Here is a 26,101-nt window from a genome sequence, read left to right as displayed (position 1 = left end):
GTCTGAAATGGGTTTCTTGTATGCAGCATATATATGGGTCTTTTTTTCACCCAGTTGGCCAGCCTATGCCTTTTGATTGGAGCATTTAGTCCACTGACATTTAAAGTAGCTGTTGATAAGAATGTACTTATTGCCATTTTGTTACTTTTTTCTGTATGTTTAAGTAGTTCTCTGTTCCTTTCTTCTTCTCTTGGTTTTCCCTTGTGGTTTGATGGCTTTCTTTACTATTATGTTTGGGTTCCTTTCTCTTAATTATTTCTGTATTTATCATAGGTTTCTGCTTTGTGATTACCATGAGGTTCATATATAATAACCTGTGTATATAGAAATCTATATTAAGTTGATGGTCTCTTAAGTTGGGCCTCTTTCTACAAGCTCTACTCTTTTAGTCCCCTTCTCCCACATTTTATGTTTTTGATATCATATCTTACCTCTTTTTTGTGCATATGTATCCATTAGCCTCTTATCATGGAAGTAGATGATTTTAGTACTTTTGTCTTTTGACCCTCATCTTAGCTTCATACACGGTTGATCTGCTACTTTTACTCTCTACTTGCCTTTACCAGTGATTTTATTGCTTTGTTAGTTAATTTCTTATCCCTATTTGTGATTTTTCTTTTTTTAGTGAGGAAGATTGGCCCGGAGCTAACATCCATTGCCAATCTTCCTCTTCTTGCTTGAAGGAAGATTGTTGCTGAGCTAACATCTGTGCCAATCCTCCTCTATTTTATGTGGGATGCCACCACAACGTGGTCTAAGGAACAGTGCTAGGTCCATGCCTGGGATCCAAACCTGCAAACCCAGGGCTGCCAAAGCGGAGTGTGTGAACTTATCCACTATGGCCAATGTCCCAGCCCTTGTGGTCTTTCTTTTCAAGTTAAATTAGTCCCTTTAGCGTTTCTTGTAAGGCTAGTTTCTTGGTGATAAGCTCCTTTAGTTTTTGCTTGTCTGAAAAACTCTCTCTCCTTCCATTCTGAATGATAAACTTGCTGGGTAGAATATTCTTGGCTGTAGGTTTGTTCCTTTCAGCACTTTAACTACACCATGCCACTTGCTTCTAGCCTGTAAGATTTCTGCTTTGAAGTCAGCTGATAGCCTTATGGGCTTTCCTTTGTATGTAACTTGTTGCCTTTTTCTTGCAGCTTTTAGGATTCTCTCTTTATCTTTAATTCTGGGAGGTCCAGCACCTCCACCTTCAGATGTATGGCTGCGAGGGTCTCTCAGGTGTCTTTTGGGTTGTGTGAATGTGCTCTGTTGGTATATGAATGTACTTTTCATTGTATCATAGCGGGAGAGTCTGAGGGGAGGGCTCACTCCACCATGATGCTGATGTCACTCCTCTCTGTGTCTGTTTTTGTGCCAGTAGAATGCTGTTTTGATTACTATAGTTTTGTAGTAAATTTTGAAATCAGGGATTGTGATACCTCCAGCTTTGTTCTTTTTTCCCAGGATTCCCTTCACTATTCAGGATCTTTATTGTTCCATATAACTTTTACATTCTTTGTTCTCTTTCTTTGAAAAATGTCATTGGAACTTTGATAGGGATTGCATTGAAACTGTCACTATTTGCAGATGACATCATTTTATATATAGAAAACCCAAAAGAATCCACCAAAAGACTTTGAGAAATAATAAATGAATACAGTAAAGTTCCAGGATACAAAATCAATTTACAAAAATCAGTTGCGTTTCTATACAATAACAATGAAATAGCAGAAAGAGAAATTAAGAATACAATCCCATTTACAATTGCACCAAAAAGAATAAGACACCTTGGAATAAATTTTGCCAAACAGGTGAAAGGCCTGTACATTGAAAACTATAAAACATTGTTGAAAGAAATTGAAGAGGACACAAACTAATGGAAAAATATTCTAGCTCTTGGATTGGAAGAATTTAAAAGTCATTGTATTGTGCTTTTTCTTTTTGATAATTTTCTTATCCCAATATGTGATCTTTATTTATTTACTTATTTTTGGTGAGGAAGATTGGCCCCGAGCTAACATCTGTTGCCAATCTTCCTCTTTTTGCTTCAAGAAAATTGTTGCTGAGCTAACATCTATGCTAGTCCTCCTCTATTTTATGTGGGATGCCACCACAGCATGGCCTAAGGAGCAGTGCTTGGTCTGTGCTCAGGATCCAGAACTGTGAACCCTGGACCGCTGAAGCAGGGTGCATGAACTTGTCCACTACACCACCATTCCAGCCCTTGTGGTCTTTCCTTTTCCAGTTAAATTAGTCCCTTTAGCATATCTCGTAAGGTTAGTTTCTTGGTGATAAACTCCTTCAGTTTTTCCTTGTCTGGAACACTCTCTCTCTCCTTCCATTCTGAATGATAAACTTGCTGGGTAGAGTATGCTTGGCTGTAGATTTTTTCCTTTCAGCACTTTAAATATATCGTGCCACTCCCTTCTAGCCTGTAAAGTTTCTGCTGTGAAGTCAGCTGACAGCCTTATAGGGTTTTCTTTGTATGCAACTTGTTGCCTTTCTCTTGCAGCTTTTAGGATTCTCTATCTTTAATTCTTTTTTCTCTTGAGTTCATAATAGTTCACATCATTGTGAAATTTCAGTTGTACATTATTTCTTGTCTTTCACCACACAAGTGCTCCCCTTCACCCCCTGTGCCCACCTCCCACCCCCTTCCCCCCAGTAACAACTGAGCTTTTTCCTTCGTCCATGTGCTTGTTTATATTCCACAGAGGAGTGAAATCACCTGGTGTGTGTTTTTCTCAGTCTGGCTTATTTTGCTTAGCATAGGTCCCTCTAGGTCCATCCATGTTGTTGCAAATGGGATTAAATTTTCCCCTTTTTATAACTGAGTAGTATTCCATTGTATATATATATATATACCACATCTTCTTTATCCAATCATCGGTCAATGGGCACTTGGATTGTTTCCATGTCTTGGCTATTGTGAATAGGGCTGCAATGATCATAGGGGTTCATATGTTACTTTGGATTGTTGGTTTCAAGTTCTTTGGATAAATACCCAGTAGTGGGATAGCTGGGTTGTATGGTAGTTCTATTTTTAGGTTTTTGAGGAATCTCCATACTGTTTTCCATAGTGGCTGCACCAGTTTGCATTCCCACCAGCAGTGTATGAGGGTTCCTTTTTCTCCACAACCTCTCCAACATTTGTTATTTTTCGTTTTGTTTATTTTAGCCATTCTAACGGGTGTAAGGTGATATCTTAGTGGAGTTTTGATTTGCATTTCCCTGAGGATCAGTGATGATGAGCATCTTTTCATGTGCCTCTTGGCCATCTATATATCATCTTTGGAGAAATATCTGTTCATGTCCCCTGCCCAATTTTTGATCGGGTTGTTTGATTTTTTGTTGTTGACTTGTGTGAGTTCTTTATATATTATGGAGATTAACCTTTTGTCAGAGATATGATTTGCAAATATTTTTTCCCCATTGGTGGCTTGTTTTTTTGTTTCAATCTTGTTTTCCCTTGTGGAAGCTCTTTAGTCTGATGAAGTCCCATTTCTTTATTCTTTCCATCGTTTCCCTTGTCTGAGAAGACATGGTGTCTGAAAAGATCCTTTTAAGACTGATGTCAAAGAGTGTACTGCCTATATTTTCTTCTAGAAGTCTTGTGGTTTCAGGTCTTACCTTTAAGTCTTTGATCCATTTTGAGTTTATTTTTGTGAATGACATGAAAGAATGGTCGATTATCATTCTTTTGCATGTGGCTGTCCAGTTTTCCCAACACCATTTATTGAAGAGACTGTCTTTGCTCCATTGTATGTTCTTGGCACCATTGCTGAAGATTGTCCGTATACGTGCGGTTCCATTTCTGGGCTTTCAGTTCTGTTCCATTGATCTATGTGTCTGTTTTTGTGCCAGTACCATGCTGATTTGATCACTATGGCTTTGTAGTACATTTTGAAGCCAGAGATTGTGATGCCTCCAGCTCTTTGTTTCATTGATCCTTTCTAGCGCTTTTTTTGTTTCAATAGCATTGATTTCTGCTCTGATTTTTATTATTTCTCTCCTACTGACTTTTGGCTTTGTTTGTTATTCTTTTTCTAATTCAATTAGGTGTAGTTTGAGATTGCTTATTTGGGATTTTTCTTGTTTGTTAAGCTGAGCCTGTATTGCGATGAATTCCCCTCTTAATACAGCTTTTGCTGCATCCCATATGAGTTACTATGGTATGATTTCATTTTTATTTGTCTTCAGGTATTTTTTGATTTCTCCTTTAATTTCTTCAATCATCCATTGCTTGTTCAATAGCATGATTTTTAGTCTCCACATCTTCCTCCCTTTCTCAGCATTTTTCTTGTAGTTAATTTCTAGCTTTATAGCATTGTGATCGGGAAAATGCTTGTTATTATTTCAATCTTCTTGAATTTATTGAGGCTTGCCTTGTTTCCCAACATATGGTCTATGCTTGAGAATGTTCCATGTGCACTTGCGAAGAATGCGTATTCTGCTGTCTTTGGATGGAGGGTTCTATCTATGTCTATTAAGTCCATCTGGTTTAGATTTTCCACTGTTTCCTTGTTGGTTATCTGTCTGTATGATCTATCCATTGATATGAGTGGAGTGTTGAGGTCCCCTACTATTATTGTGTTATTATGAACATCTTCATTTAGGTTTGTTAATAGTTGCTTTATGTACTTTAGTGCTCCTGTGTTTGGTGCATAGATATTTATAAGCATTATTTCTTCTTGAGAGAGTGTCCCTTTGATCATTATATACTGCCTCTCCTGGTCTCTCTTTACCTGTTTTATCTTGCAGTCTACTGTGTCTGATATAAGTCTTGCGACACCTGCTTTCTTTTGTTTGCCGTTAGCTTGGAGTATCATCTTCCATCCCTTCACTCTGAGCCTGTGTTTGTCATTGGAGCTGAGATGTTTTTGCTGGAGGCAGCATATTGTTGGGTCTTGTTCTTCAATTCATCTCACCACTCTGTGCGTTTTTATTGGAGAATTCAATCCATTTACTTTTAGGGTGATTATCAATATATGAGGGCTTAATGCTGCCATTTTATCATTCATTTTCCGGTTCCCCTGCATTTCCTTTGTTTCTCGTGCTGTGTATTTTTATCTACCAATCGAGTTATGTAGTTTTTTATGTTGTGTTTCTTTGTTTTCTCCTTATTTATTATTTGTGTCTCTGTGCTGCTTTCTTGTTTGGTGGTTACCATGACATTTGTATTCAAAATCTCATGGATAAGATTGTCCCTTTTCTGATGGCCTCTTATTTCCTTAGACTAAAGTGATTCAGTCCTTTTCATCTTCCCCTCCTAAGCCATTTTTCTCACATCTTATTCCATCTTGTGTTATGAGTTTGTGCTTAAAATGACAAGGTTATCTTTGTTTTTGGTGTTTTCCTCCCCTTTGTCTTTAAGGCCACACTTGAGTATTTGCTATCCTGCTCTGATTCTGTCTACCTATTTATCTCCTTACTCTGTGCTTTGTAACCCCCTCCTCCCTTTTCTTTCAGGTATGAGGGCCTTCTTGAGGATTTCTTGTAGGGGGGACATCTCACGGCTACAAACTCCCTTAACTTATGTTTGTCTGGGAAAGTTTTTATTTCTCCATCCTATCTGAAGGATATGTTCACTGGAGAGAGTATTCTTGGATGAAAGCTTTTGTCCTTCAAAGATTTGAATATATCATTCCATTCTCTCCCAGCCTGTAAGGTTTCTGCAGAGAAATCCACTGAAAGCCTGATAGGGGTTCCTTTGTAGGTTATTTTCTTCTGCCTTGCTGCCCGTAGTCTTCTTTCTTTGTCATTCACTGTTGCCAGCGTTACTACTATATGCCTTGCAGTAGGTCTTTTTACATTGACATATTTAGGAGATTTGCTAGCTGCTTCCACATGGATTTCCATCTCCTTCCCTAGGTTTGGGAAGTTCTCTGCTATTATTTCTTTGAGCAAGGTTTCTGCTCCATTCTTCTCTTCTCCCTCTACAATACCTGTAATTCTTATGTTGCATTTCCTAATTGAGTCGGATATTTCTTGGAGACTTTCTTCATGTCTTTTTACTCTTAAATCTCTCTCCTCCTCTATCTGGAGCATTTCAACATGTCTATCTTTCATTATGCTGATATGCTCCTCCATGATGTCCACTCAAGCATTCGGGGAATCCATATTTTGCTTTATTTCTTCCATTGTGTCTTTCATCTCTAATCTTTCTGATAGATTCTTCTTTATAGATTCAATCTCTTTTGTGAAGTAGCTCCTGAACTCGATTTGTTTCTTTACATTCTGTTTTAACTCATTGAGTTTTTTGATGATAGCTATTTTGAATTGTTTGTCATTTTGATTACATATTTCTGTGTCCTCAGGACTTATTTCTGGGTACTTGTCATTTTCTCTCTGGTCTGGATATCCAGTATAATGTTGGTATTGCCAGAGGGAGTCACTCTGTTTTTCCACATCTGGGTGTTATTTGGTTGCAGTTACCGTCTATCACCACTGGGTGGTGGTCGAGAACCACATAGTCTGAGCCCTCTGTCTTCAGCCAAGATTCCAGGTGCTAGAGCCACACAGGGTGGGTGAAGGGAAGGGTACTTTCTCCTGCGTGTTCTCGGGGTTTGCTCGCTCTGCTCTTGCTATCTGCTCTCCTGGGGTGTTGGCTTGATAAGGTCACACCCCATGCAAGCTTTTGCCCTGGTAGAGGGCTTCACTCTAGGCTTCAAGGATCCTTGGAGATCCTTGATGTTCCTGTGATCGAATGCCCCCCTCCGTTCCTTCCCTCTCAGAGGCTGCCCACAGTCCCGGATCACAGGCTCTAGGGGAGGAAGCAATGTTTTCTCTTACCCTGTTCCACCTCCTCTGAGGAGGCATTCCAGCCTCTTGACCCTCCATCGTATGGCTGCATGGGTTTCTCTGATGTTTCTCGTGTTGTGTTAGGATGTCCTCTGTTGGAGTATGAATGTTCTTTTCATTGTATGTTGGAAGGGAGAGATTACTGGGAGAACTTACTCCGCCATAATGCTGACGCCACTGGTTTTATCTTTAATTCTTGACATTTCAATTATAATCTGTCTTGGTGTGGGTGTCTTTGGGTTTATCTTGTTTGTTGCTCTCTGTGGTTCCTGTAGCTAGAGGTCTGTTTCCAGCCTTAGGTTAGGAAAGTTTTCAGCTATTATTTCTTCAAATAGATTCTCTGCTCCTTTGTCTCCCTTCTCTTTCCGGGACACCTATAATATGGATGTTAGTGTGCTGGACGTTATCCCAGATTTCCCTTACACTGTCCTCGTTCTTTTTAATTATTTTTTCTTTTATCTGTTCAGCCTGGGTGATTTCCTCTAGTCTTGCACTCAGCTCGCTGATCAATTCTTTTGTGTCATCTACTCTGCTATTGATTCCCTCTACTGAATTTTTCATTTCCAGTAGTGTGTTCTTCATTTCTGATTGGTTCTTTTTTCTATTTTCCAGTTCTTTGTTGATGTTCTCACAGTGCTCATCCAGTCTTCTCCCAAGATCAGTGAGAATCCTTATGACTTTTTGTTTGAACTCTTTGTCAGGTAGATTGTTTATTTCTGTTTCCTTTAGTTCTTTTTCTGTGGATTTGTCCTGTTCCCTTATGTGGAATGTATTCCTTTGCCTCCTCATTTTGCCTCTTCCTCTGTGCTTATGTCTATCTATTAGGTAGATCAGCTATGTCTCCCAAACTTGGAGAGGTGGCCTTAAGCAAGAGATCCTTTATGAGGTCCAGAAGTGTGCTTCCCTCTTTTCACGAGTTCCAAATGTTCCAGGAGTGTCCCCCTGTGAGGGCTACCTGTGTCCTTCTTTTCTGGCAGGGCTGCTCTTGCTTCATGTGCCCAGGGAGGCTTGGCTGTCCCCCCGGCTGGTTGTAATGCTCAGCTGCATGAAGCTGCTACAGTCACTTTGGTCTTTTTATCGGGCGTGGGGGCCCCGGCACAGTTGGTTGCAAGCTCTAATAGCACATTCCTGTTGCAGGCTTTCTGTTAAGTGAGTAGGCTCCCAGCTTGGCTTGTTGCTAGGCTCAGTGGCTTACAATTGCTGTAGGGCCCTAGCCTACAAAGCTGTTGTCAAATCTCAGTAATCCAGCTGGCTGGGGCTGGCCCCAGGTGTGGGAGCACCCAACCGTTTCAGGCGTTGGAAATTGTGGTTGATCCCCTAGGTGGCTGTTTGAGAATCCCAAGCCTGCTGCAGCTGACAAGCTCCAACTCCCGCAGACCCACACACCCCATCAACACAGTCCTGCCCCATGCCCATGTCCTGACTCACTGAACTGGACCCACTCACCCTGCTGCAGAGGCCCCACACACTTCACCAACACAGACCTGCCCCTCATACATGCCATGCCCTGCAGAGGCGTAAAGCTCTCCCACCCAGATCCCCCACTCCTCCAGGGAAGCCTTCATACCTTAAGATTGCTCCTGGCTGGCTGCGAAGCACCATGGCTAGGACGTGGTTTTTTCCTCTCCAGAAAGGAATTTCTGCCTCTTCCACCTCAGTCAGAACTGTCCCTTGTTGTCAGGGTTCTTTTTATCCAGTTTTCAGTTCTCTCTCAGGGGAATTGTTCCAAGAGTATTTGTAAATTTGTTGTGTCCAGGGGAGGAGGTGAGTTCAGAGTCTTCTTACACCACCATCTTGACACTGGATTCTAAAATATGTGAAAATATATTTGTAAATAATATATAAAATATCTATATTAACAAAATTATATTAAAATATCTATTTTGCTCTATATTTTAATAATTTAATAATTACATAGTATAAATATGTAATAATTATGTATTATTACATTTATATCATTATATAACATGAATTATCATATAAAATAGTATGAACATTATATATATTTTTTTTTTCCTAAAGACTGTCACCAGAGCTAACAACTATTGCCAATCCTCTTTTTTTTTTCTCTCCTGCTTCCCCTCACTGCCCCCCAGTACTCAGTTGTATATTGTAGTTGTGAGTGCCTCTGGTTGTGCTGTGTGGGATGCCACCTCAGCATGGCCTGATGAACGGTGCCATGTCCACGCCCAGGATCCGAGCCAGTGAAACCCTGGGCCGCCAAAGTGGAGCACACGAACTTCACCACTTGGCCACGGGGCCAGCCCCAATATTTTTAAATATGTAGAATATAAAAAATATTTTATAAATATTTGAAGCTGACATGCTTTATTAAAGGCATTTTTTAAGCATTATTAGTGCACATGATTCTAAAATCAAATATATTTTTCACCATTCATTCAAATACTGTGTAAAATTTACATTTATACATATTTTACATAATAATAAACAATATTTTGTGTTTTATGGCCACGCACTAGTGCAGGCACACACCAGCATGTCCCACTTACTGCAACTGGTGGTGAGAAAGCCAATGGCTGGCATCTAATATGTAGTACTGCTGTGTATGGGTTTGATATGATTTCAAATCCACTTGTTTGGGATTTAAGTGAAGTTGTTTTAATGCACCTGCTTATGACAAAGACAAGAACTTGTTGTTTTGGTATAAGAATGAAGTTGTGTCAGGATGTCATTGTCTCATCTGTTGTCATTGATAAGAACTCAGTGGCTCAGCTGATGATGAACCCTGCTGGGGGCTTATCCGTAAGAACATGTGGAGAAGCAAGGATGGCAAGGGGGTTATAAATGCCCAGAGTTTGTGAGGAATAGCCGAGCGTGTCGGTCTGGGCAAGGTGACTCTTTGCTGACCTAAATAAGCTCTGCAAAGATCCTTGGGACATTAGCTTCTGCTGTAGTAATCGTGACTCTTTTAGGGGCGATGGTGAAAACTGAGCGGTGGCCCCTCAAAGATCATCATGCCCACCAACGCCAACTCCCTCATTCCCTAGCAATGTGCTCTAGCAACAGGGGGCTTTTATTTTGCACTGGCAGCTGGACGTCAGCTCTCCATTGGCCAATCCGCCTCTCCTCAGAAGAAACTCATAGGAAAGGTACACCTCAGACTAAATCTGGACTTTATCTCTTTTATGTCCCCTTGCCTGGAACAATAGTGTAATTAATCTATCATCGTTTTAGAATATGTTATTTATTTATTAGCTTATTAAGACATATTATCCCGTATGCTCTTGGCTTGTGAAATTCCTGCAGTGAACCTGTGTTAAATAAACTGCCGGCAAAGACAAACTCAGTCTCTGAGCATAATTTTGACCCCAAAACAAAACAAGTACATATGCTTTGAACCTGATGCTGACACACTGTCACCAAGATCAGACACTCCGAGACAATTCAACTCGGCTGCTGGTTACACCTCTGGACCCAACGAGGGATCGCAGCACACTGCAGGGCAGAGTCTGCAGAGACGCACAGCTACAGCGACAGCACTGAGGACAAGGAGCCTCTACCCGGGTGCCGCGCGATGAAACTGGTTACCTGGGAGTCAGCGAAAACCAGGAAAACCGCATTGTCAGTGGCTGGATGGTGACAGGTACTTCAGTGAACTCCAGGAAATGACCTTTCCCTGGGACAGTGGAGCAGACTGATGCTGAGCTTCTCTCTCTGCTGCTTTCAGTTCCAGGCCCTGGCCTCCTCCTGCCCTTGAACCCTGGCATCCAATGCCCTGATCTCTCTACTTGCCTTTTCTCCTTTCCAGATGCAAATCCTCCCACGACCTCAGTGATTGCATCACATGGTGAGAGTGAGGAAGTACCACCCGAACCTAAGGAAGGAGCAGCAGCACCAGCGGCACCAGTAAAAGGCCATGTTGGTAGGGGAGCTCCTGGCCCCATGGACAGACAAAGAGAACCTCGGGGTGGCAGGCGGGAGCCCAGGCATCCTGAGGACAGGCAGCAGCCATTCTACTGCACTGCTTTCACCCTGTTGCAGGTCCAGGAGCAGGAGAGCATCTTACAACAAATTCCCTACTCAGGCATGTTAGCATGGTAGGCTTCGTGCTCAGGCGGTTCTCCCTTTCCAAGGGACCCCTGGCTAGACCCAGGCCTCATTTTCTTTCCCAGAGCCTCTTCCCTCCCTTCCTGAGCCAAAGGACAACTAGGGATCCCAAGGCCGTGGGGCCCACCTGTCCTCAGGCCCCAGGGTAGAGGCAATGCCTCCTGGGCACCAAGATAAGTATTTTCATGCAGCATTAAAAGTGGGCAAACTTTGGCCTGTTGCTAGGGTTTTGTAAACAGTGTTTGATTGGACCCAGTGTCATGATCAAGGTGAAGAGAGTAAGGCATGGTGCGTAGTGCGAGTGAAGTGTCAGATCCCGTCTTTATCTAAAATTTTGATAATTTGTTCATAATTATCATCAATTTTGATTTTTTAAAATCTCGCAAAATGTATTATGTATCTGGAATCCCGAGTTTCTGGTGCCCCTTAGATTTAGTCTGGAGGGAAAACCACCCCTAAAGCAAGGCCTCAGTCTGGATATTACAGAATAATGTCACGGGGAAGAGGGGTTGTGTGATAGGTATTTAAAAGCAAGTGTGATCTGACTATGGTGTATTGAATTTCATCTGCAACTCCAAACACGGAGTATTTGTGGTTTTCTCCCCTCAGAAAGGAGCTTGCAAGATTCATGCACGTGACTGAGGCCAGCATGCAGGTCAGTATAGCTGAAAAAACGTATTTGGCAAGGCAGCCATTCTAAAATTTGCTTCAAGACTTGGACATCTATGTTGCGGACATTCTCAAGTTGAGTGTTTTTGTTGCCTTTTCCATGTTTGGAAAATAAGTTTTGAACTTTGAATCTTTGTGGGTGGGAAATGGGATATGTAAACCCCAGCTTATGGGACTTTCTCATTACCAGAAGAAACACGATTTCCTAAAGAAAGAAAACAGAGTTGAACTACTTCTTCTAGGCTTTGTATACAGATATATATGAATAATATATCTAAGTAATATAAAAATATATTCTTTTTTTTTTTTTGAGGAAGATTAGCCCTGAACTAACTACTGCCAATCCTACTCTTTTTGCTGAGGAAGACTGGTCCTGAGCTAACATCCATGCCCATCTTCCTCTACTTTATATGTGGGACGCCCACCACAGCATGGCTTTTGCCAAGCGGTGCCATGTCTGCACCCAGGATCCGAGCCGGCGAACCACGGGCCGCTGAGAAGCGGAACGTGCGCACTTAACTGCTGCGCCACCAGGCTGGCCCCTATTAATATATTCTATATGATATAAATAAATATGTGCACATTTGCATGTGTATACATACACATGCATATATATATATGTATTAGGGAGGACTTCTGTGTGGAGACTATACGATGGAAATAATAACACTATCTATGTCATAGAACTGATGAGGGGAACAAATGACATAATGCACATAAGTACCCAGCACAACGCCCAGCGACAGAGGAAGCCCTGAGAAATGTTCAGTACTATTACTCCATGATATAGCCTATCACCGCGGTACAACCTGTGGCATATGTGACATAGTGGGAAGAGGCCTGGTTAGGAGTCACACATTCTGGTTCCTTTAGAGATACACGCTGAGATATTTACAGATGAAACGATGCGAGGCCTAGATTTGCATCGAAATAATCCAGGGGCAGATGCAGGGGTGTTGGAGCATTGGTTAGGGCATTGATGAAATGCGACGGCTGTTAATAACTGTTGAAACTGAGTAATGAGGACGCGGGACTCATGCTACGATTCTCTCTGTATATGTTTGACATTTCTCATAATAAAAAAATCATGTTTTTAAATGATTGGCGTTACAAACTCAAATGTTGAGAAGGCCAGGCGTGAGAACAGCAAGGAGGGTGGGGACTGGCACGTGTCTTTCCCAAAGGGGACGGCTGGTATTCAGCTCAGCTCAGCGTTGCTGGGCAAGAATGTTGGGTCAGGATGGCCAGATTTTCCAGCTTTTCAAGACTGGCCCCAAATCAAAATGCTGGTATGAAACCTTCCATTCTTTAAATGTTGGCAACTAACTGAGATGTTTTACCACAAAGCATGCTGGCCACCTAAAACAGGTCCGCAGAATACACTCAGCTTGCAGCTGCCCATTTGTGGCCCTTGCCTGAGAGCTAACTTTCAACAAGTTTCATTCGCAGAAGCAGAAGAATGTAATTAAAAGCACTCTTAAGGCCAAGAATCCTAGGTTGCCATTGTTCCACTCTGTCGTTTCTCATTATAAGACCTGCTCCCATACATGTTTTGGTCTCTCCCCTCCATCCCTGCCTGTGAGTTTCTCTACCTGGATGCTTCGCTCGGCTTACCTAGTTCTGATCTCAAATTTTTTCCCACTGATGCCCAAGACATTAGGAGCGTCTGAGAGAGGAGGCCCCAAGCTAACGAACCAGGACGTGCTTGACCTGCTCCTACTTGCTGGCACATTTTCTAACGGTTCTTCACGATAAGCGGGCATACTGAGTGAATCTTAAGAAACATTATGCCTCAGGGACAAGGTGATAGGCTGGGAAGGTCAGAGCACCCAGCAGAAGAAAAAAAGGATTTTATGAAACATTCACATCCAAAAATATATATGTTGTTTACCAGTAATTCAAACGTAACTCAGCCTCCTGTATTTTTAATGCTAAATATCGCAACTGTAATGTAAACCTATTGTCGTTTGCATAGGAAATATTTTCAATACTTTGTACTCTTTTTCCCATTCCATTTATATTTTTCTTTTCATTCAGGAGAAATTAAAAAACATGTACTTTGATTTGAGCCATTCCTATATGATACACACATGTGTGCATCCATGGAAATGAGCCACTGGGGCAACCGGTTCCCTGCAGCCTTCCGGCTCCTCAGGAGGCTCTTGGAGTCTAAGCTGATGAACAGGAGACTGTGTCCTTTCTCAGCCCCATGTTTGCAATGACGCAAGGGAAGGGCATGGGCCACAGGACATATTTCACCAGGGAGTGACCCAACTGGCATTTGAAATACTGGTGGCACAAGCTTTCAGCATCACAGCAACATGCCTCCACCACAGTATGAAAACCGACAGACGGATGGTGTGGTTCCCTGACCAGGAAACAAACCCTGTCAGGTAGTGAGAGCACAGAATCTTAGCCACTAGACCTCCAGGGCTGGCTACAGACATATACATATAGAGATGTATAAAACGGTACACACCCTATATTATATAATACGTGATACACACACCCACACACACACATATACATACAACCTACACAAGCTGGATTGACTGTGTTGTTGATACGGCCTCTCTGTGAAATATGTCCTGTGGCCCATGCCCTTCCCTTCAGTCATTTCAACGTGGGACTGAGAAAGGACACGGTCTCACGTCCAGCTTAGACTCCAAGAGCCTCCTGAGGAACCGGAAGTGTGCAGGGAACCGGTTGCCCCAGTGGCTCATTTCCGTGGATGCACACAGCACTTCTCATGGGCTGAGCTCACTCTAGGCACGAGAAGGGCTTTGTTGACTTACTCACAACTATTCTCAAGGTGTCTTCTGCTTTGGGCAGGTGTGTGGCATTGTCAGTCTCGAAGCCAAAGTACCAGCTCCCCAGAGCACCTGCAATTTTTCACAATTCGGGGAAGACTTCCAGGGCGGCTCGCCAGACCTCTCTTCAGACAGAGAGGGGAGCACCTTGCTGATCTGTTCCTCAACCCGTATCTAAGACCACCAAGTAAATGCCAGACGTCTTCTGGGAAGGTCTTTGCTACCTCAGAGTTTGTTGCTCAGGTCTGCCAGATGGCCTGGGAGGAAAATAAGAGGATGGAGCCAACACTCGACAAACTCAGCTATTAAAAGTTCCCAGGCTTGTTGGCCTTGGTCAAGGCCATCCACCCTTCATCTATATTCTCCAACCAATCAACAAGTCCTTACTGAATGCCTACTAGGTACACAGCACTGCTTTGGGGTTCTGCATGGGCAAAACTGAGAAGCGTGTCAAGTGCAGGGAGTTTACAATCTAATTGAGAAATCACAAAATACACACACACACACACACATACATACTGCATTGACCCGTGTACATACACATGCATATACATCTGTGCTCCCATACATTTAAGAGTGGCTCACAACCGAGGTAAGGGGTGATAGGAATCTAATGACTTGGTCCCATTTCAAAGGCAGTAAGAGCTCAGAAGATGAGAGTACTATGGGCTGGGAAGGCTTCTTACAGGAGATGGGGACTGAGCTAGACCCAAACATCTGAAAGTCAATGGTAGTTAGCACATTGCATTTCTTTTACCATCAAGTAGACTAAAAGCAAATAACTTTCCCAATCATAGCAAGGATGAAGGATGTCATATAAGGTTCCCCTCTGAAAGGGCCCTGCAGAGAATGCGACCATAGGGAGCAGCCCTTTGAGGATTGAGCCCAGGCAGCCGGAGGTGAAGACATCCTTGGGGGTGGTGTCTGGTTCATGCTTCACCACGTGGAGCCGTGGACGGCAGTGGTTGTACAAGCTTCCTGGTCATAATGGCTTACTATTTCAGGCACAATTTAAAGAAAAATCATGGAATTTTACCCTTAGCTCCTGGTTACGGTAAAAGGATGCAACGTTCCAGGGTCTGGGCAGGGAGTTAGTGTGCAAATGATTCAGCTCCCTGGAACCAACCTGAAGAGCCTGTGGTGTCCTATGACAGGGCAGCGAACACAAGAACTGAATCACTTTCATTGCCACACACAACCACCAGCAGTCATAGACATGTAGGGGCTCTCTTTAATTTAGTCCATCCCTTTCTAAGGCAAATGGCCCCCACGAGTTTTCCTCTTACTCTATCAGTGTAGACACAGCAAAACTTACATCCTAAAAAAAAAACTGTAAAAAGTCACCTTGCAGGCAAGTGGGGAATTCTGAATACAGACGACTGGGTGATGATACCAAGGGAATACGGTACCATTCATGCGCCTGGACGGCACTGTGGTTGTGTTGGAAAAGCCTATCTTTTTTAGAAAGTGCACACACATAAAAATATAGAGATGAAAAGACATATTGTCTTGAGTTTCTTTTAAATTATCACAACAAGAGGAGAATGAATGGGAGGGGAGGAGGACGAAAGCGAAGAAAGAAGGAAGAGAGGGTGGGAGGGACAATGAAAGAGGCTAGAGGAAGCAAGTTTGACAAAAGCCTGATAAATATGGAAGCTGGATGATTATTTTTATGGGGGTTCATTACAATATTCTTTCTACTTTTGTGTATGTTTGAAGATTTCATGATAACAGGTATTTTTAAAAATGAAGAGGCCAGCGCCGTGGCCGAGTGGTTAGGTTTGCCTGCTCCGCTTCTGAGGCCCAGCGTTTCACCAGTTTGGTCCCGGGTGCAGACATGGCCCCGCTCATCAGGCCATGCTGAGGCAGTGCCCTACGTAGCACAACCAGAAGGACCTACAATTAGAATATACAACTATGTACTGGGCAGCTGTGGGGAGAAGAAAGAGAAAAAAAAAGATTGGCAACAGACGTTAGCTCAGGTGCCGATCTTTAAAAAATAAATAAACAAATAAATAAAAAGTCAAAACCCTTAACACAATTGACAATAATAAAAATCACCCCCTATATTTTTACTGGTAAAATTAGCAATGTAGCTTTCCATACTTCATTCTAGCTTCACAAGAATTCCGGGAATAGCAAGACATGGAAACAACCCACGTGTCCATTGATGGATGAATGGATAAAGAAGATGTGGGGTATACATACATATGTATATGTACGTATGGATATTTACAATGGGATATTATTCAGCCGTGAGAAAAGAGAAAATGCTGCCATTTGCAACAACATGGGCGAATCTCGAGGACGTTATGCTGAGTGAAATGAGCCAGGCAGAGAGAGACAGAAAAACAGAGAAAGAAAAAGTATTCCGTGAGACGGTTATCTTTAGCCATTAGTAGTAGTAATAACAGTCACCCTATTTTATCGTTGGGACACTGAAGCTCAGAGAGACGATGAGGCTTGCTCAGTGTCACGTGACAAGAACATGGGGCCGAAGTTCTCGCTATGAGGAGGAAACAAGAAGAGCAATGCTGTGCGCTGAATCCCACTTCAGGTGTTCCAACTCCCAACCTGGCTTCTTTACTCAAACCCCTGGGCTTCGGTATTTTGGCAGGGGGATGGTCAGTGCCATCACGCACCCCCTTGAGAATCTGAGGGAAGGCGCGCACACGCTTAAAGTCACAGTACGGACAGATTTTACATTCGAGTTCCGAGAGACTCACGATCTCCCTGGTGGCCAACCATGGCCTCCAAATCAGGAGCCCCACGTCCAGACAATGTGCCCCACCCCAGTCACTGCAATGAATGGAGCCAGGTAGCACCCTAGACTCTCCCCCTCTACCCCGCATCCTAAGACACTGCTCTCACCAAGTCACTGCCGCTGACCAAAACACTTACAGTGACCCACGCCCAAATCCAGGCATTCGAACTCCTCCCATAACTTTGGCCCCAACCCACCTTTCAAACTAGTTCTCACCCACACCAGTGTTGTCTTCAGGCTCTCCCTCCAGCTCCCCCTCAAAGTCACGTGTTACATGCACTCACTCTGCTGGCCACTCTGGCCGTGTGGGGGTTCCCTGAGACAAGCTTGCACTTGGTTCCTCCTCGGGCAGCTCACGCCACTTCTTGTAACCGGGATTCCCTGCACAGCTCAGCATCTGCCAATGCCTGACCCATCCTGTGAGGTGCAAAGGACACCCTCTTCCCCACAAAAGCCAAACCTGCTTCTAGCACGGGGTGCTGAGAACAAAGTGTCTTGCAAGGTTTGAATCCTGGCGCACTTCCGCCGAGCTGTGTAACCTTGGGGGAGTCAGTGAACGTCTCTGAGCCTCCATTTCCTCGGTCAGGAACTAAAGACGGTGATGGTCCCCTCCTCAGGGGAGGGCTGGAACACACCGATTAGCCAGGCCCTGGTGCGCGGTGAGCTCCCACATGATGTCGCCAGCATGAGCAAGCACAGCGATGTGCCGCTCCACAGACTCTCATATCCACTCGGGAGCAGGGGCTACGCTCCATGTCTGGCACCTTCAGTCACAGTGTGGGCTCACGTGCGGACTGACCCCACTCGGTCTTGACCCCTTAACTCCGGCATCAGCTCAAGATGTCTGAGCCTTCACCATGGGCCTTCCTTGTATTACTTCATGCAAATTTCACAACACCACAGAGGAGGTACGGTCACGATCCCCATTTTACACATGCGGCACCTGAGGCACAGAGAGGTCAGCTAACTCCCCCGGGGTCACAGAGCAAGTAAGTGGTGGGGCTGGGCTGCCTGCCTCCAAGCTGTGGGGCCTCCTGCTCCTGGGTGGGCCAATCCGCCTCCCCAGATGGTGAGAACCGACGGCGCCATGGCCAGCTGGGCCTTCTCAGCCCTCCCCACACGGCTGCCCTGCATACGCAGCAGCCGACATGGGCTTCTTGCGTGAAGCATGTACATCTCCAAAAAGACACGGTAGGGACGCCATTTTCACAAGAAGACATCCTCTCCTCTCCTCGGTGCCCACACTCAGATGATAAGCATCTCGATCTCCTCTCACGGGCCCTCATGAAAAATAACCAGGAAAAAGATGGAAGTAGGAAATGGGAGGCAACAGGGTACGGTCATTCATAAAGTTTTTTTAAATCGTCTCTATTAATCTTCTCGCAACCGCGTGTGTTAGCTTCTACTGTTGTCTCCATTTGGCAGATAAGAAAACTAAGACTAGGGGAGAATAAGCAACTCAGGTTAGCGTGGGGGCCCCGCGCAGGGCACCCCAAAGTATCCCACAAGGGCCTATGGATGATTTTGAATTAAAGGTAAGAAGCTTCGAGAAGCGGCCAATGCAAAAAGGGGCTTTCCCCCTCCTCTTTCTGTTTCCGCGGAAAGCAGGAAATAAATGTCCCATGTGGAAGGTACCCTCCCGCCACCAGGCGACGGAGACAGCCTGATCGCCAGAGCTAGGGAATTCGGGGCCAGGAAGCCGGCAGACACAAAATCCGTTACTTCGACTAATTTGCTACCTCAAGCCTAAACTCTGCTTAAATTCCTCTCTAATTACACACCCCAAACCTAAGCTTCTCGGTCCTGACATTTTCGCACAGATTGTTTCTCTGTGTCAAAAGATGTAACAAGCAGCCTGCTTTGCCCATCTTGGAGAGCGTCGTTCGTATGATCTCCAATGTGGACCTATCAAATTGGCTTTTCTCCTGTTAATCTGGTCTCGTGTCAATTTTATTCTTAGTCAAGAGGGGTAGAAGGGGGAATTTCCCCCTGTCGGACCAGACCCAAGGCCAAGCTCCTGTTCCTGGAGTCCCGGGGAGTATGGCGAACTCTGACTTCAGCCTCATTGCAAAAACTCAGAGCAGGCAACCTCCTGGCCAATCATACTAGTTTACTATTCCCTGCCTACGACTGGATGCTGGATATGGAGGGCTGGGCCAAGAGAGATTCTCCAAACATCTCTCCAACGTCTACGGAGCTAGCGTGGGTTCTCTCGCTTCCCCTGCACAAATCGGCTGGAACGATCCAACGCAACCCCGTCTTCCTCTGGAAAGACAACCCAGGAGGTCGGGCGTAGTCGGGCAAAGGGCAACCCGGAGTCCCAAGTTCTGTCCTGGCGCATGCGCCCTCCTTGCAGGCACACCCTCCCATTTGATGGCCACGCCCCTGCCGTATGGGCACCTCAGCCCGCCCAATCGCCAGCAACTGGCGGTGAGCCCACACACGGCGCCTACTCAGACACGCTCTAGTCCGACTAGCTGCTCTAACCTGCCTAGACGCTCTGACCTGACTAGACGCCCGAAGAGCCTTGAAGGAGCCGGGTCGCGGGCCGCCACTCCAGCCTTGAGCCATGGATCCCAGAGCAGAATCCCCAGAAGCACACGGCCTCTTGGACAGCACTCGGGACCTGGAGCCTCCACAGCAGTGCAGCGACGAGGGAGACGACGAGGACCGGGAAGAAGGGCATGGTGAGTGGTGGTCGGGACAGGCCCTTCGGCCAACTCCAAGCAAGGAGCGTGCCCTGGGAGAGGCGAGCGGACAGGACACCCCTCCGATGCAGCCCCTCACCCCCTTCTTCCCACAGCCTGGGCTCCAACGCCCTGATCTTTCTCTTTGGGATTCCTCCTTTGCAGAAGCGAAACGTGTGGAGATCTCGCTTAGCGCAGACGGAGGAGAAGAGGAAGAAGGGATACAGGCCGAACCTGAGCAGGAAGCAGCAGCAGCAGCCGCACAAGGGAAAGAGGCAGGAGACGGAGCAGGAGAAGGAGAAGAAAAGGACGACGGCGCCGTTGGCGCTGGAGCTCCCGCGAACCGCGAGGCCGGCGGCGATGGCGGCCGAGAAGCGGGAGAGCAGGGGCCGGAGGAGCAGCCCCCGCAGGCCGCCGTCGAATGTCCGCAGCCTGGAGCCAGGCGGCAGGCGGGCCGCCGCGCCACGTTCACCCCGGTGCAGCTGCGGGAGCTGGAGGGCGTTTTCCGCCACACTCCGTATCCCGAATTGTGGTTGCGGTAAGCCGATTGCTCTGCTTCGCGTCGTTTCCAGGCAGCATGTGGGGCTGGTCCAGGGCGGCCTTCGGCTCTCTCACAGGTCCCTCTCCTCCCCTCCCTCACGAAGAGCCACCTGGGGGACTCCAGGCTGCCAGGGCCCCCGCCCCTGCCCTTGGGTTCTAGGGTTGGGGTGAGGGCTGTGCCTCTTGGGAGTCAAGGTAAATGTTTTCATTCAGGATTTCAATAAATCGAGGCAGGAAACTTTGGCTGCCGCCTTTAAGATAGAAAACGTTCGGTCGGGACCAGGCCAGGGAGAAAAGTGAGCAGCGTGAGGCAGGGTGAAGCAAACGCCGGACTGGATCGTGCCTTCGTTTAACGTTTGGATCATCTGTTGTTCACGGATTGTTTTTGCCTTGATTTTCATAGTTTTAAACGCTGCGTTTGAAAGTGATTGATCTTGATTAGCGATTTTTCTGCATCCCCGTAAATCCTGTTCTTGAGAGAAAACTGTCCGTAAAGCAAGCCTCATCTTACATACTAGGGAATAGTGTAGCCGAGTGTGGTGGGGAGTTGGTGATTTTAAAAAGTTTAAAAATAAGTGCAACCGGGGGCTGGCCCCGTGGCCGAGTGGTTAGGTTCGCGCGCTCCGCTGCAGGCGGCCCAGTGTTTCGTCGGTTCGAATCCTGGGCGCGGACATGGCACTGCCCATCAGACCACGCTGAGGCAGCGTCCCACATGCCACAACTAGAAGGACCCACAACGAAGAATACACAACTATGTACCGGGGGGCGTTGGGGAGGAAAAGGAAAAAATAAAATCTTAAAAAAAAAAAAAAATAAGTGCAACCGAAGAATGAACAGCAGAGAGTTTGTGCCATCCTTAAGCATCGTCTAGGAATGGACTCCAGCCTGTTCATCACTCATAGGCAGATAATAGATAATAGACAGATAGACAGATAGATAGATAGATAGATAGATAGCAGGCTATTTTAAGGTTCTAATTTAATGCACAACACGAGTGAGAGCAATGGTTGAAAGTTGGTAGGGAAATTTGCTCAGTCAGATATTCTTTTTCATTTTGAAGTCGGTAACACTCGGTGAACTAGAACTTCATGTGTCCTTGGGAACCGTGCCTCCTTCACCCGTGATACTTGGCTCTCCTTCAGTGCTTTGTCAACGTCAGTTCACTGTCAGTCCTGAGGTGGTGTGAGTTTTCCTACTGCAGAAGTGGGTTCGTAAAGCAAATGGCTGACATTTCCCTGAAAGAAAAAGTTTCAAATAAGAATGCACTATCACGCTAGATTTAATTTAACGCACAGCTCCAAATACTGAACACTTGCGATTTTTCCCCCTCAGACAGGAGCTTGCTAGACGCATGGGTGTGACTGAAGCCAGGGTGCAGGTGAGTAAACCTGAACAAAGCAGCTCGGCAGGGCAGCCCTTCTAAAACCTGCTTCTGTCCTACACGGTCTCACGTTTGTGTGTTTTTGTTGCCTCTTCCGTGTTTGGGAAATGAGTTTTGAACTTTGGGGTCCTGGTGGGTGGAAAACGGGGTAAGTAAACAGCAGCTTTTGGAAACTGCCCGTCACCAGAAGGAACATGATTTCCTAAAGGAGAAAAAAAATGATCATTAGTACACTGTTCCTTATATACAAAGGTAGATGTGTATGTATAGCTCAACTCCTTTTGACACGGGTATCCTTTAGGTAACACTTGTGTGTGGAGTCACATTGGGGTTAAGTCTGAAGTGGAAATTGCTCAGATGAATGCACCAAGAAGTTCCATTATACTAAATTACTTAAAACCAAGCATAAGCTCTTTATGTAAGGAGTGAATTTATAAGTATCTAGGCATTGAAGAGGGGGCGTAATTCACACATAGAACACAGCAGAGGAGCAGCTGATGTGTGTTTGGTTCGGCCGAGACCGGTGGGGAGGGTATAGCATGAGTCCAAGCGCCTGGTCCTCCTGCCGTTGTTTTGAAGTGTTTGGCAGAGTGGTGTAGAGAATGGCGGCCCTAAATTTTAATCTTCTGCAATTCTTTGATATGTGAGCCTGCAAACACTGCTAACATAGTAGGTTGTGCATGGTGGCGGGGACGGGAGGGGGTGTTGCAACCTTGTAACTATGTCCAAAAGATGAAACAAAGGAAAGTACAACAATTTCAAAGTTCCACCGACCTAAGAAAGGTGGAAGCAAGGTGCAAGCGCCAGGCACGAATTAGAGAGTCGAACGTATGCCTTGGGGACGTCACACACATTCAAATTTTTGAGACTCCAAGTGCATTGGTGAATATTCTCTGGAGGAATGTCTAACACCTAAGAGGTGTGTCCTTCCTTCCGGTGGCGCTGTCGTGAAGCGGTGGGTTGTGTGGAACTTGGTGGGGGGGGGGGGAGGCGGGGGATGGCTCTTAGTTCAGGCTGGATGCTCACCTGTGGGAATTTGAAATGCTTTTTCTTTGCTCAGTCAGTGATGACTAATTTATGGGTCAATGGATCAAGAGGTGATGTTTTGAGATCGTAGGAAAGTCTAAGTTGTGTCAAAGGATAATTTGGAAGTGAAAAAAAGAAGAAGGAGAAAAGACAGAAAGAGAGGAAAAGAAAAATCAGGCTGGGTTTATTAGCTTTGCTGCAGAGACCGTGTGTGAGGGCAGTGACGGAAACGGGCCGCAGACCTAGTGACGGGGTGTCTGAGAAGCAGCCCAACAAAGCAGGCCGCTGAGCGCTGGCGTCCTGAGGCCGAGGGCTGGGCTCTCAGTCGGGTCTGGCCGGGGCCGGGAGGACCAGGCCTCTGCTTTCGCAAGCAGGCAGAGCAAGCTCAGAGGAAAAGAAAAACTTCAGTTTTCGTGCGTGGACTTCCTCCCTGCATGGGTTTGCGCAGTGCTCCCTCAGTGGGGTTCTGCAGGGACGAGGAGCCACAAGAAACAACTAAGGAAAGAGAGAGGATGTTCTCACCTGTTTCCAAACTCTACAGCATGAATTTCCCAAAGACGTTTTCCCCTGGTTTCACTGAGCCCTGACGGGTAAGCAGCACCGTCTAGGTTTGAGGCGTCCAGCACGGTACTTTGACTCCCCCATATTGTGAAGTGATCCCCACAGTCAGTTTGATTAACCTCCATCATCGCTCACATAGTTACAAACCAAAAAAGAAAAAATTGTTTTTCTCCTTGTGGTGAGAACTCTTAGGATTTACTCTCAGCAACTTTCAGAGATACCGTAGAGCAGTGGTAACCGTGGTAGAGCGGTGGTAACTAACAGTGCTCGTCACGTCGTGCATCACAGCCCCAGTACTCATTTATCTGCTCACTGGAGGTTTGTACCTTTTGACCACTTTCGTCCAATTCCCACCCCCCCAGCCCCTGCCTCTGGTAAGCAGAAATCTGGTCTTTTTCTGCAAGTTTGGTGTTTTGTTGTTAGATCCCACATAAAAGTGAGATCATGCAGCATTTGTCTGAAGAAAATGCTAAGGGAGGTTCCCCCTTAGTCTGCAATTAACAGTAAGAGTCGTTCTAGGAAACCGGTATTTTAAATATGCAGCTAGTAGCAGCCTTTACCTCAGTGAGCCCGATTTGCATTTTGGTTGTGTTTATGCAGGTTTGACCGCTGGTATGCTTGGATCCCTCAAAGTGAGCCCTATCACAGTGGCTTTTTAGACTACATATTCACACAGAAGGACCCAAACACTACGGTGGGAGAGTGAAAATAAGGCAACAGGCAGAGAGAGGAGGATGCAGACTGGGACTGTCCCAAAATAGTCAACACGACGTGATTGAGCTGACTAGGATGCTGAGGGGACAATGTAGTCTAAAGGGCAGTTTTATTTTTAGTTGTTTGGATATTTTGTGACCCCCTCACCCACACGGTTGTCGACTCTCTTCCCCAACCGCTGGTTCCATCTTCTTGCCTTAAGCATAAGGGAGGAGAAGGGGACCTCCTGGGTGAGCGGCGCGGCCTAGGTTGAGTGGCATGCCGGGCATCAGCGGCCCCCTCCCAGGGTCCTGGAGCAGTGGGCTGACCTGGTCCCGAGCCCAGGAAGGTTTGGAGGGTGGGCCAGGTCGGAGCTCGCAGAATTGACAACGGTGACAGCGGTATGCCTCTTTCCCTCCAAACTCTTGCCTGGGCAAGGATTTTAAGAGAGTTAGTCAACTCGGTAAATTTGGGACTTTAGTAAAGTCGGCCCGAATTTAGTGAGTCTAAGCATTCATTTCCCCTAAAGTCTAAAAAGTTAAAGCAGTGTCCATGGCTTCAGCTATCCTCGTGTCCCAGCAAGCCCGGCCACAAACTCCCTGGGCCCCCTCTGACCGAGCCTCGCTCGCAATGCCATCTTTTTAACTACCAAGAGGTGGCAGAGGATGAATGGCCCTTTAGTCATCCCTGAAGGAAAGCTTTGGTTTAAAAATCCCACACACCCCCTTTGATTATTTCCTGTACACTGAAGATGGGCTTTTCAACATGGAGGCTGTTCCCCTCAGGGTGACTTTAAGAGACACCCACTTCCTACCATACTGTGCTTCCCCAAGGCCACTGTGACACTTGCCTAGTGAGGCGGGGTTAGTGGCAGCTGGACAGCTGAGGGGCAGCTGTCAGGACACAGACGTACCAAGCAGAGCAATCACAGCAGGGACACAGTGCAATTCCTCAGCCACACCTGCGTCGGAGAGTGGGGAAAATAACATTAAAGGTGGGAGGAGAGACACAGCAATCTGCCAAGCCGGAGCCTGACACGCGGCCAGTGCTCACCGACGGCGAGCTGGGGCGGGGGGCCATGGTGGCAACTTTCCTAAGATATTTTCGCAAGAAGGAAACAGCTTCTCCTGACGCAGTTTAAAATCTTAAGGGCATAGAGAGTTGCCTGCTGTGTTTTTTCATGACATTAAACGCTCAACGTACTAAACCAATCCCTTTTTCCCTCTGTTTGAAGGTTTGGTTTAAGAATAGGAGGGCCAAGTGGAGGAGATGGCAGAGGGCGTTGATGTTCAGAGTCATGCCCCCCGTGGTCCTGGGCCCCCCCGTCGTCATTGGCTCGGGCAGACCCAGAAGTACCATCCTGATTCGGACTCCGGATTGCATGCGGATGCTTTTGCAGCCGCTGCCGCCGGGGCTGCCTCTGCCGCCCGGGTCTCCCTTTCCTCCTGTGTTCTTGCCGCCTCCGCCCTAGCTTCTTCCACCTTTCCTTCCCTGTGGCTGCTGTCGTGTGGCATGGCCTGCTCCCTTACCATCAGGGGGCCTTTTGTAGCCCACATTTTCTAAAGAATGGTCTCTGTGACAGTTTTTTCAAAGTTCTTTTGAGCCAAGTTCAAATTCTGCATCCCTCACCATCAAGAGCAGTTCACCAAATGCCTGCTAAATGTGTTAAATAAAAGTACACAGTCATTGACCCTCTCTTGTAGGGCACGTGTTTGTATTTTCAATAAAGTTGTGAATTCTCTGCAAATTTGTCTTGTGTGTTACATGGGGTTAGTGAGTTTGATGGAAATTGCGAAGAAGATGCCGTTCAGACCGACGGCCAAGGAGGCTTCCTGTCATGCAGGAGTATCTCTGAGTCACCATCGGCAGGCCACGCACATCTCAGAAGTTTCCCAAGTGCCCGTGGCAGGCTCACACAGACCCACCTCTTCTCTGCCACCCTCTCCCCCAACACCCCATCGTCCCCCGACCCTGCCCCGTTGGGACCATACAGATGTGTCAGATGGAGTGGCATGAGTCCCTGATGAGAGAACAGTGCGTTTCAAGGCAGGCCTGAGCCCCATTCTCGCTGAGGAGCTCAGGCACAACGGAGGACTCTACGGGAAGCTTCCTAAGA

At 46.1% G+C, this 26,101-nt stretch overlaps 1 protein-coding gene across 2 annotated transcripts; it reads left to right on the top strand.

Annotated features, from left to right (window-relative positions):
• The first annotated feature begins 18,277 nt into the window (after positions 1-18,277).
• On the top strand, positions 18,278-25,732 carry LOC138921887 (rhox homeobox family member 1-like). 2 transcript variants are annotated; one of them, XM_070257745.1, is made up of 4 exons: positions 18,278-19,784; positions 19,950-20,322; positions 21,657-21,702; positions 25,220-25,732. In XM_070257745.1, exons 1-4 carry the CDS (start codon positions 19,667-19,669, stop codon positions 25,454-25,456), a joined length of 774 nt encoding a protein of 257 aa, XP_070113846.1. In that variant the 5' UTR covers positions 18,278-19,666; the 3' UTR covers positions 25,457-25,732. The 2 variants fall into 2 exon arrangements, with proteins under 2 accessions (XP_070113846.1, XP_070113847.1); XM_070257746.1 differs by having other exon boundaries at positions 19,506-19,784; positions 21,657-21,679; positions 25,457-25,732.
• The last annotated feature ends 369 nt before the right edge of the window (positions 25,733-26,101 follow it).

The sequence above is a fragment of the Equus caballus genome, chromosome X (genome assembly GCF_041296265.1).
Source record: "Equus caballus isolate H_3958 breed thoroughbred chromosome X, TB-T2T, whole genome shotgun sequence".
Lineage (NCBI taxonomy): Eukaryota > Metazoa > Chordata > Mammalia > Perissodactyla > Equidae > Equus > Equus caballus.
The sequence above is the reverse complement of the archived record's forward strand: the minus strand, read 5'-3'. Positions and strand labels throughout refer to the sequence as shown.